The 13,072-nt window shown below is 37.9% G+C and overlaps 1 protein-coding gene across 8 annotated transcripts in view; it reads right to left on the bottom strand.

Annotated features, from left to right (window-relative positions):
* PPIP5K1 (diphosphoinositol pentakisphosphate kinase 1) overlaps positions 1-13,072 on the bottom strand; it is a 180,676-nt gene that overhangs the window by 85,407 nt on the left and 82,197 nt on the right. For 5 of the 8 annotated variants that reach the window (XM_075858098.1, XM_075858105.1, XM_075858102.1 and 2 more), the window contains one exon: positions 5,386-5,535. The exons of the other annotated variants lie outside the window; for them this stretch is intronic. In XM_075858098.1, coding sequence (XP_075714213.1) covers positions 5,386-5,535 — 150 coding nt within the window. The remainder of the gene's footprint in view (positions 1-5,385; positions 5,536-13,072) is intronic. 8 annotated transcript variants of the gene reach the window in all.

Consider the following 13,072-nt stretch of genomic DNA (forward strand, 5'->3'; position numbering starts at 1 on the left):
ACCTAGGCAATAAATATTGAGTTGCATTTCTCAGGTTAAACTTTCTGTGTTACAAAAAAATAGATTAAAAATTAATTTCTTCTTCAAAAAAAAAAAAAAATCTAACTTGTCAATTTCACCACTACTCTGCTTTAATTCCTGTGAAACGTCTAAAGGGTTAAGAAACTTTCTAAATGCTGTTTTAAATACTTTGAGGGGTGAAGTTTTTAAAATTGGGTGACTTATTGGTAGTTTCTAATATATAAGGCCCTCAAAGCCACTTCACAACTGAACTGGCCCCTGTAAAAATAGCCTTTTGAAATTTTCTTGAAAATGTGAGATATTGCTGCTAAAGTTCTAAGCCTTGTAACGTCCTAAAAAAATAAAACGATGTTCAAAAAAATAATGCTAATTGACATCCCCATATGTCTACTTTAGATTGGCAACAATTTTGTGTGGTATAACTGCCTGTCTTACAAGCAGATGCATTTAAATTTAGAAAAATGTTGGTGTTTTTTACAATTAAATACTGAATGTATCCAGCAAATTTTGCCAGTAACAGAAAGTCCAATGTGTCACGAGAAAACATTCAGAATCACTTGGATAGTTAAAAGCATTCCAAAGTTATTACCACATAAAGTGAAACATGTCAGATTTGAAAAATGAGGCTGTCAGGAAGGTCAAAAGTGGCCAAAGGGGGAAGGGGTTAAAAACTTTGAAACCATACACTCCACAGCACTAAACAGTTTCCTGTTGTAGACTTTTAAAGTGTAGCTAAACGTTTGACAAACTTCTGACATGTTATAGTAACATGTCAGAGGTTTGAATTGGTGGGGGTCCGAGCACAGAGACCCCCACCAATCACTAGAATGAAGCAGTTGAAGCATTCGTGTGAGCGGTCAGCCGCTTCGGGTTTGTTCGGCTTTTTCCGGAAAGCAGAGTCCGTACACTGATACATTTATTTCCGGAAAAAGCCGAACGGACACGAAGCGGCTGAGCGCTCACACCAACGCTTTAGCTGCTTCGTTCTAGCGATTGGTGGGGGTCTCTGTGCTCGGACCCCCACCAATCAAAACTTCTGACATGTCACTATGACATGTCAGAAGTTTGTCAAACGTTTAGCTACACTTTATGTTGTTAAAACAAATGGTGTGTTAGAAAACACATTATGTTATCAATACCAACCCGCATGTCAAAGGACACAAGGACTGTTTATATTTAAAAAACAAACTGGCTTATAAAGGGTTTTGGATATAATTCCATTAGACATCCTTTCAGGGAATCCTTTCCGGATAATACCAGGATAATACCAAGAACCTGACTATTTTTAATTTATTCACTGCAGAGCAGATGCATTTTGATTTTCCAAAAAGTCAACTGCACTGAATTGAATTGTGAAAGAATAAAGGAAAGGGGTTCACATCTGGACAAGAGGCCAAGTCCATAAAAAAAAAAAAAAAGCAGAAGTTTGGCTCCTTACCGTGACAAAACAAAAAAATATATATGGATACTATGGTGATGGTGGATCAACACATGCGTCCTCGAGCAAGGGGGATGGTAGAATTGACAGTGAATCCTGCAGCTTTTCTCATACCAGGTTTGCAGGGTCTAAGGGGCAATCTAATTTCTTATTAGTTTTTTTTTTTTTTTTTTGAGGATTATCTCTGATAATACAGTGAAACTAAAATTGGCATGGTAGGGAAAGCAAGTGAAGCCATATGATCAGGCCTCATTGTATGCCATTAGATCTTGGCCAAAAATACACATCAGATGAGTATAATTTGGATTTGGTGATGCAGAAAATGTGAGGGCAATACAATCGCTGGCCACAAATTTGTGATTTCAGATGGCTGTTTTCTGATTGACTTGTGGTTCACAGTTGGTCTGTTAAGCCTACAAATCTGCAATCAATCTCTGCCTTGTGCTGTGGCATGGTCTGTGCTGCCATTGATGAAACCTGTTGATTGGCATAAACGACTTTCCACTGACAGCACCAGAAAAACAACAACACGGCAGATCAACTCTTTCACAGATATCTGCCTTTGGTTGGCATCTGTCATGCTTGTTTTTGTTATGAAAAGGCGCTGAAAGTGGTCAGAAAATAGTCTAAATCAGATGTTTTTAGATGCCCAAAATATGTAGTCTATGGCCAGCTTAACCCATAATGAATTGTAAAAATAACTATGAATAACAATTCTAAAAGCAGCTTCATAAAAATTAGCAATCTTTTTAGTTATATAGGTTCAAAAAAATTTTGTCTAGTAGTATGATTAATGCACTCTAAACTTCTTTTTTCCTTAACACCAACCGGTGGGGATACTAGGGAGACAAGACCACTATTACGTGCTTTCCTATAACATGTATGAACTGATGACATCATTTATGGAGGGAATGTGAGGACACAGTGGGTTTTATACACTTATTTTTTATTAGTCACCGTTTTTATCGGATAGATAGCAGCAGAGTCTATTTTGAAATAAGCTTACCCCCATCTGAAGTAAAAGAAGAAAAAACAGCAATATATAGTATGTATAGTGTTTGTGTGTTTGTAAAATGATGTTTCACAATGCTGCCCCGTATCACTAGCGTATCATCAGAAAGTGAAGAGGCGTAAAGGACAAATCAATCGGTCTTCTCTTTTTTGAAAACCAGACAACAACATTATTTGTATTTTATATTTGTATTCATGCGATTAAACTTTATTTACTGAAACCTAAACCGGAAAGCTTCGACTTAGTATGAGACCATGTTTACTAAGCAATTTTAATCACTTTCAGAAAGTTCTGTTTCCCAAAGACAAACAATGCTAGAGTCCTCTCTTGGAAATGTTTCCTTGTGCAACTGAAAAAGACAGCATTGTAATGAGTTATTGCAATTCACAGGGCATCTACATCACCACAGTGATGTGATGTTAGCCCATAGAACTTGAACATCGCATCCAGCTACACTGCAAATTTCCTTAATGGTTTCTTACAAGTTATCATTCAGATTCATTTAGCCAAGAAGACTTTATACAACAAAATCAATAGAACGGTGTTCCAGTACATACCAAATATTGAAACCAGGGCAAATATATTGTTGCCTTCTCAAACATAATAAAATGTTACTTTATCCTACCTTTGGCAAAGTAATACTTATATTGTACATATACAGTGAAGGAAATAAGTATTTGATCCCTTGCTGATTTTGTAAGTTTGCCCACTGTCAAAGACATGAACAGTCTAGAATTTTTAGGCTAGGTTAATTTTACCAGTGAGAGATAGATTATATAAAAATAAAAAAAAAAATAAAATCACATTGTCAAAATTATATATATTTATTTGCACTGTGCACAGGGAAATAAGTATTTGATCCCTTTGGCAAACAAGACTTAATACTTGGTGGCAAAACCCTTGTTGGCAAGCACAGCAGTCAGACGTTTTTAGTAGTTGATGATGAGGTTTGCACACATGTTAGATGGAATTTTGTCCCACTCCTCTTTGCAGATCATCTGTAAATCATTAAGATTTCGAGGCGGTCGCTTGGCAACTCGGATCTTCAGCTCCCTCCATAAGTTTTCGATGGGATGAAGGTCTGGAGACTGGCTAGGCCACTCCATGACCTTAATGTGCTTATTTTTGAGCCACTCCTTTGTTGCCTTGGCTGTATGTTTCGGGTCATTGTCGTGCTGGAAGACCCAGCCACGAGCCATTTTTAATATCCTGGTGGAGGGAAGGAGGTTGTCACTCAGGATTTGACGGTACATGGCTCCATCCATTCTCCCATTGATGCGGTGAAGTAGTCCTGTGCCCTTAGCAGAGAAACACCCCCAAAACATAATGTTTCCACCTCCATGCTTGACAGTGGGGACGGTGTTCTTTGGGTCATAGGCAGCATTTCTCTTCCTCCAAAAACGGCGAGTTGAGTTAATGCCAAAGAGCTAAATTTTCGTCTCATCTGACCACAGCACCTTCTCCCAATCACTCTCAGAATCATCCAGATGTTAATTTGCAAACTTCAGACGGGCCTGTACATGTGCCTTCTTGAGCATGGGGACCTTCCTCAGGATCAAGGATACCCCACGAGGTGAGATTTTGCATGGAGCCCCAGATCGATGTCAATTGTAATTTTGTATGTCTTCCATTTTCTTACTATTGCACCAACAGTTGTCTCCTTCTCACCCAGCGTCTTACTTATGGTTTTGTAGCCTATTCCAGCCTTGTGCAGGTCTATGATCTTGTCCCTGACATCCTTAGAAAGCTCTTTGGTCTTGCCCATGTTGTAGAGGTTAGAGTCAGACTGATTAATTGAGTCTGTGGACAGGAGTCTTTTATACAGGTGACCATTTAAGACAGCTGTCTTTAATGCAGGCATCAAGTTGATTTGGAGCGTGTAACTGGTCTGGAGGAGGCTGAACTCTTAATGGTTGGTAGGGGATCAAATACTTATTTCTCTGTGCACAATGCAAATAAATATATATAATTTTGACTATGTGATTTTCTTCTTTTTTTTTAAATATATATATATAATCTATCTCTCACTGGTAAAATTAACCTAGCCTAAAAATTCTAGACTGTTCATGACTTTGACAGTGGGCAAATTTACAAAATCAGCAAGGGATCAAATACTTATTTCCTCCACTGTAGCTGCTCTCCAAATAACAGTAAATTCTCAGAACGAGGGTATTGCAAAGAGAAACATCAAAAAGAAAACACCAAAGTCAAATGATATTGACTGCAAACACATCTTTGGATAGATGAATACTTGATGGCAAACACAGATCAATATGGAACATACAAGTTATTCTATGTAATACAGAAAGACCATGGACTAATATGCAACAAGGGAAGAAATCTCCATAAGTAGCAAGTTCTCAAATTCTGCACCACTTTCTATATGTGGCTTACAACATGGCATATAGAAATTCTTACAATAAAGCCCTTATTTCAGATCTCTGAGGAACGTCAATGATTGACTTGATCAACTTTTAGTTTTTCAGTAGTGTTATTAAATTTTTAGAAAATTTGGTTAGCATGCTAGAGATAATTGGACATATTGGTGTGAACTGCCCTCTAGTTAAAATACAATGTGCCATAGGAACTAAAAGTTATTTATAAATCTACAATTTAATGTTCATTCAATGAAATGAATGTAAGTTATTTCAAAAGGACCCAACATGGCACATCAGCCATTACTCTCTAGCTTTATGTTGTAAGTCATATACCATCTTGTGCATTTATGCTTACATAGCGGCAAAGTACAGAGCCAGTATTACAACCTTCAGTTTACACCTAAGGTTCTCAATTGAAAAAAGCAAAAGGAGAGAATCCAGCAGCTAAGAGAAAGTGGGAAATTCAGGAATACAGCAGGAATTGGGTGGCTGATGAACTCAATGTAAAAACAAAAAAAAAAAAAAAAAAAGAACACCTGTCGCCATGATGCCAGGTTAGTGATAGACATGGCTCTGGACTGTAGAGTGATGGAACATGGGGAATGATGGGGCTCTCCCGATCTTCTCCTCCGACGCCCTTTTTGGGACATGAACTCCAAATTCCCTGTGTTTTTGGTATTCATCACCTGAAATCAAAGCCGTGAACAGGAAGGTTTCAGCCCATTTACAGCTGACTAAAGAAATATGAAGGTTAGGCTACCCCACTACTGTACGGTTACAATATCAGATCCATCAACTCACATTATAAAGAAATGTCATCTATTTCAATAACCATTGGTAGTCATAAGGACCACAATACAGATATTTCTATACCAACAGTACTTTAAAGAAAAACTCTTCACACATCATGAGGTAATGATACCAAGAAAGCAATTCACTCTGTATAGACACAATATACACTATAAAAAAATGTTTCCTTTGCAACTTTCCGTCGATAGGAGGAGGAAATAAAATAATAACCACTCTTTTGTGCAAAGCCTAAACACAGCCATGTTAAGGATGGAAAATTAAGGACACAGATGGCGATAAATTACGCTGCCCCCTCCCTCAAGGGCTACTAAACTAGATCTCGGATGAAGCTGATTGAACCTGCTAATTTGGTTCCCAGAAATCTTGCTAATAAAAAAGGGGTTGAAGATAACAATAATTCAGGGGGGAGGGGGGATGGCATTGTTACTTACATGGTGGAATGTGAGGTATTGTCAAATCAACAATCACAGAAAGTTTATCAAGCAAAACAAATTAATAAAAATGTATTAACATCTATAATTGCATTTAGTACATTAACCATGTTTTATCAAATATACTCTTCATATACATATATTGCGCACAGACCTGTGATGAAATCTCCCTCTGCCTCTGGTAGAGTAATTACATATGTATTATTAATAGCTTTATGCACAAATTCTACATGTGCGGCATAATAAGTACTGACTGAACACAATACAATTAGCAGTTTACTCACATAAGCAACAGAACACTCAGGAAAGGGATTTATGTTAAAACATGCGATCAATAAACCTCCTCTGAAGAATACTGATGTCTCAGAAATTAAAAGCAAAATCAATGGATACTGAACAAGACAAAAATGCCTAGAAAAATTATGTTATCCCTTGCAAATGTTATACATATATATATATATATATATATATATATATATACATACATACTAGACACACACCGTTCAGCCATAATATATAAATATACAGTGCCCACCAAAAGTTCCGGAACACCCTCATAACTTTTGAACGGCTCGAGGTGGAGGGTTGAAATTTGGTGTGATTTAATGGGGTCATAAAATCTACCAGTTAACGCCAAAAAAACCACCCCCACCCCCTTGGGGGCGGTGGGATGGGCAGGGGCAGAAAAATCTTAAATGGCACCAGGGGGTCGATTGGAGGCTCATTTGAAAGCTCTTTTCAATACATAAACGATGCTACAAACGATTTTGAGATAGGGTTTTTTTTCGCTGAGATATTTAACGTTAACGTTATCATCTTCATTATCGTCCTCGGTGATACAAAATGGACCTTGTGTACGATTGTAACATGATTTAATGTGTACACATTTCGGTAGTCGCTTGTGAATTTCAGAGAGCGCTAATTCAGAGAGTAATTTTCATTTTTGTACATTTCTATTGTCATATCATAAAATGCATTTGACCGAAACGGAAAGGATCACTTTATTGATGATGAGAGGGTATGGCGAAGAAAAAAGATCTTATCGAGAAATAGCGGCTTCATTCAATGCCACTTATTCTATCCGTGATCGAATTTCATTGTCAACGGTTCGTTTCGAAACAACCGGTTCAATTAAAGACGCACCAAGATCCGAAAGACCCAACATGCTAGTCATGATGAAAAAGCTTTAGATGTTCTGCTCACTGTACATGATAACCCTCATACATCTGTCTCGAGTGGAGCACAATAAGCGACTACCGAAATGTGTACAAATGAAATCATGTTACAATCATAGACAAGGTCAATTTTGTATTGCCGAGGTTGATTGTAACAATACGTAATTTAAAGTCACCTTGATGTGACATTCCCAAGCTCACACACACACATACACACACGCACACGCACACGCACACATTTAGGATTTGACCCACGCGGTACATTTTGGGTAATGCTAACAACAGCGGTAGCCGATAATGAAGATGATAACTTTTGCGTTAAATATCTCAGCGAAAAAAAATAATCATATCTCAAAATCATTTGCAGCATCGTTTTTGTATTGAAAAGAGCTTTCAAATGAGCCCTCACTCGACCCCCCGTGCCATTTAAGATTTTGCGGCCCCTGTCCACGCCACCGCCCCCAAGGGGGTGGGTTGGTTTTTTTGGGGCGTTAACTGGTTGATTTTATGACCCCATTAAATCCCACCAAATTTCAACCCTCTACCTCGAGCCGTTCAAAAGTTATGGGGGAGTTCCGGAACTTTTGGTGGGCACTATACATATATATATACACACACACACACACACTACAGTTCAAAAGTTTAGGGTCACCTCAGGTTGCCTACCTCAGTTGTACTGGATGGTATTATTGTGTTTTGGGACCATCTTATTGATGGTATAATTTGTATGCTTATGTACAACAATGTTTTTCTGTGTTTAAAACCAATAAAAAATCAATGTTGAAAAAAAAAAAAAGTTTAGGGTCACTTAGAAATTTCCTTATTTTTGAAAGAAAAGCACAGTTTTTTTCAATGAAGATAACATTAAATTAATCAAAAAGACACTCTATACATTGTTAATGTGCTAAATGACTATTCTAGCTCCAAACGTCTGGTTTTTAATGCAATATCTACATAGGTGTATAGAGGCCCATTTCCAGCAACCATCACTCCAGTGTTCTAATGGTACATTGTGTTTGCTAACTGTGTTAGAAGGCTAATGGATGATTAGAAAACACTTGAAAACCCTTGTGCAATTATGTTAGCACCGCTGTAAACAGTTTTGCTCTTTAGAGTAGCTGTAAAACTGACCTTCCTTTGAGCTAGTTGAGAATCTGGAGCATTACATTTGTGGGTTCGAAAAAAACTCTCAAAATGGCTAGAAAAAGAGAGCTTTCATGTGAAAATAGACAGTCCATTCTTGTTCTTAGAAATGAAGGCTATACCATGCGAGAAATTGCCAAGAAACGAAGATTTCCTACAACGGTGTGTACTACTCCCTTCAGAGGACAGCAGAAACAGCCTCTAAACAGAGTAGAAAGAGAAGTGGGAGGCCCCGCTGCACAACTGAGCAACAAGACAAGTACATTAGAGTCTCTAGTTTGAGAAATAGACGCCTCACAGGTCCTCAACTGGCAGCTTCATGAAATATTACCCGCAAAACGCCAGTGTCAACGTCTACAGTGAAGAGGTGACTCCGGGATGCTGGCCTTCAGGGCAGAGTGGCAAAGAAAAAGCCATATCTGAGACTGGCTAATAAAAGGAAAAGATTAATATGGGCAAAAGCACACAGACATTGGACAGAGGAAGATTGGAAAAAAGTGTTATGGACAGACGAATCGAAGTTTGAGGTATTTGGATCACACAGAAGAACATTTGTGAGACGCAGAACAATTGAAAAGATGCTGGAAGAGTGCCTGACGCCATCTGTCAAGCATGGTGGAGGTAATGTGATGGTCTGGGGTTGCTTTGGTGCTGGTAAAGTGGGAGATTTGTACAAGGTAAAAGGGATTTTGAATAAGGAAGGCTATCACTCCATTTTGCAACGCCATGCCATACCCTGTGGACAGCGCTTGATTGGAGTCAATTTCATCCTACAACAGGACAATGACCCAAAGCACACCTCCAAATTATGCAAGAACTATTTAGGGAAGAAGCAGGTAGCTGGTATTCTATCTGTAATGGAGTGGCCAGCGCAGTCACCAGATCTCAACCCCATAGAGCTGTTGTGGGAGCAGCTTGACCGTATGGTAAGCAAGAAGTGCCCATCAAGCCAATCCAACTTGTGGGAGGGGCTTCTGGAAGCATGGGGTGAAATTTCTCCCGATTACCTCAGCAATTTAACAGCTAGAATGCCAAAGGTCTGCAATGCTGTAATTGCTGCAAATGAAACATTCTTTGACGAAAGCAAAGTTTGAAGGAGAAAATTATTATTTGAAATAAAAATCATTATTTCTAACCTTGTCAATGTCTTGACTATATTTTCTAGTCATTTTGCAACTCATTTGATAAATATAAGTGAGAGTTTTCATGGAAAACACAAAATTGTCTGGGTGACCCCAAACTTTTGAACGGTAGTGTATATATACATATACAAAAACCATAAAAACCATAGAACAAAGTAACGGCAACAGGACTTCAAGATCGTTGAAAAAGGGTGGATTTATTCACCTCAAGTAAGCAGCGACATTTCGGTCCATCATAGAACCTTTCTCAGCTTGAGATATATATATATATATATATATATATATATATACATACAGCATAAGACAAGTAACAGCACCAGGACTTCAAAGTTGGGGAGATGTTGGTTTATTCACTACCAGGTGGAAAGAATGACTTGAGAAAGGTTCAGGTGTGAACCGAAACGTTGCTCATTCTTTCCACCTGGTGGTGAATAAACCAACATCTCCCCAACTTTGAAGTCCTGGTGCTGTTACTTGTCTTATGCTGTTTATTCCATTCCAAGGAGTTGATTCATCCTTTCACCGGTAACGTGCACATGGCCTAATGTTCAGTTTGCCTTGAGTGCTGTGTTTTCTCTATCTATTTGAATCTTATATATATATATATATATATAGCAGAAAAAGAATGGCGACAGCACCCTGCGACACTAATGCCACCTAAACCACTAAATATAAATAAATGTGCATTAAAGCTAAATCTACTTATAATAGGGAGGTTCTTAGTGCACATTTTGATCAAAAAGTGTTAGCCCACCTGCCACGACAAGGCGACCTCTGTAAGGTGGGAACCTACGCTGCACATACACCCAGAACTGGGACTAAGCCTACATATATACCTGGGGATGGTAGGATCCAGCATTGAACTGATTAAAATCACCCAGGGCAGAATGGGAGGAGTGCAAGAACAAAAATGGAGGCAGTCACTAACGCTTAGTCCCAGTTCTGGGTGTATGTGCAGCGTAGGTTCCCACCTTACAGAGGTTGCCTTGTCGTGGCAGGTGGGCAAACACTTTTTGATCAAAATGTGCACTAAGAACCTCCCTATTATAAGTAGATTTAGCTTTAATGCATATTTATTTATATTTAGTGGTTTAGGTGGCATTAGTGTCGCAGTGTGCTGCCGCCATTCTTTTTCTGCTGTATATTTGCAGTCACAGGTGTTCTTGCACCTGCATACACATTTTATATAATTTAGTTGGAATGTGCTGTTCAAATTTTTGTTGTGTTTATATATATATATATATATATATATATATACACACGCACACACACACACACACATAAATATATATACACACAGTACATACATACACACACACACACACACACACAGTATATATGTATACATCTATATACAGGGCTTACAGCAGGAAGAATGAACAATGGAAAAACAAAAAATAACTACAATGATCAGAAGCTTACGATACCAGCAAGTAGGAAAATAACTCCTAGCCAACACAGCTTTTTAGGAGGATGGTTGTGTTAGTTATTTCAATACCCTTTAAAGACAATATGAAATATAACGATAAGGAAGATGGATGAGACTACATATGACATTGCATTCATTATTAGTAGACAGCCATGTCAACGTCTGAAAAAGTGGGTGACGAAAGACAAAAGTAACAAACCATGTTGATAAAGTATATGACACTACTGAGAAATTAGTTATATAACATCTACAACATTGTTCTATACTTGACTTTAGAAATAAGTCTTAAATGGGTTGTCCAGTTTAGAAAATTAATGTTATTGTTTCTATAATTAATAGCTATGGAATTTCCTAATATACTTTCTTTATTAATTTGTCACGGTTTTCAAGATCTCTGTTTGTTATTATTCTGTAAGAACATTTATTATTTATTTCCACTTGATGCAATTCTTTTCAAGGTCATGTGATGGACACACAGGTTGTGGGATCGTTACAGTTACAGTATGTGTATCAGAGCTGTGTCTTTTAACGTGCCATGCACCTGTGTGTCCATCACATGACCATGGACAGAATTGTATCCAGTGGTAGTAAATAACAAATGTTCCTACGAAATAACAACAAGCAGAGATCTTGAAAACCGTGAGGAATACAGAAAGTATATTGAAAAATGTATTAACTTTTATTTATATAAACAATAACATATTTGCTGAAACTGTACAACCCCTTTAATATCAACTGTACTGTATATCATTCATATTTTGCTATTACTTTGCTAGCCAAGTACTTTAGACATTAGATAGCCAGTAGCAAATTTGTAGGCGCATTGGCTACCTAGCTCCTAAGATTTGTTCAGCCCTGAGGTTTTCTTGGTAAATTAAGATCTTGCTAAATCAAATCAAATAGGGTATAAAAGGAGAATACTAGGTAATAGAATCACCATCACGAAAGCCAAAAATGTATGTATTCTTGAATTATGTAGAGATAGCTGGAATGCTCCATTACAAGACTATTCCCTTCTTATAATCTCCCATAAGAGGCTGACTGAGATTGCTGAGCAAACAGAACTCAACCAATACAATACTATACTTAAAAAAACAATACAAAACTCCTTAGCCGAGTTAAGGGAAGTGGAAAGTTAGTGTTCTGTTGCAGGTATTTAGCATAGAAAAAAAAAAGTCAATATAAAAGTCAATGGTTTCACTGAAACACATTCAATTTGATGGATAACATAATGGAAACAAGACCACCATCATGACCGTGACATCACAGTCCTGTAAACATCATACATACATCTGATGACATGTTCTTTGTACACATACAAGCACTCCAATATCAGTCGTTTCTCAGAATGTGGAAAAACATTTAAGGACATTTCCAAATGGTGAAAAACACAACCACTACTTACAATTAATGGAAACTTTGTGCACAACAATGCAGAACCTAGACAACTACATCTGCACCAAGCATATACTTCTATGACATATGAACTTGACACAAAGAGTCATCAAAATAACACTGTTTACAAATGGCTATGAGGGTGCAAAAAATGAAAAGGATAAAGATTTGTTTAAAGAAGACCTCCAGTGAAAAACGCAACTTTCCATGTCTGCATTCCCCACCTGACGGTATAACACACTCTACACTTTTTTTTATGCATAGTGTACTTACATTTTGAACTGCTGACTTGTCTGAGCTTTAAAAAAGCCTTTATCTTAATTCTTAGATTTCCCCAGCTTTCTCTTCCTCTCTGCTTTGCTATCAATCCCAAGATGCTTCAGCACAGCATCACAGGACCAGTAGACCACCATACAATTTCTGCATGCTGGGGGACACTGTGATTATCATTCTCTCTATATTCTCCTAAATAAGCTCATAAGTAAACAGACAGGGAGGGTGAACTATATTCTTCTATATTATACCAGTGTGACAGTAACCTCTCTAAGTTTTAGTGGTAGCGGGTGATAGAAGTCCCCGCCCTGTGCAAAACTAGTGTGGTACAGGAACTGCTGAAGCCTGTGATGGGTGACACATAGAGCTCCATAGAATCAAGTAGAGGAAGCGTGTCACCGAGCCTGATTCACACTGCTGCTAAG

This window comes from Rhinoderma darwinii, chromosome 3 (genome assembly GCF_050947455.1).
Source record: "Rhinoderma darwinii isolate aRhiDar2 chromosome 3, aRhiDar2.hap1, whole genome shotgun sequence".
Taxonomy (NCBI): Eukaryota; Metazoa; Chordata; class Amphibia; order Anura; family Rhinodermatidae; genus Rhinoderma; species Rhinoderma darwinii.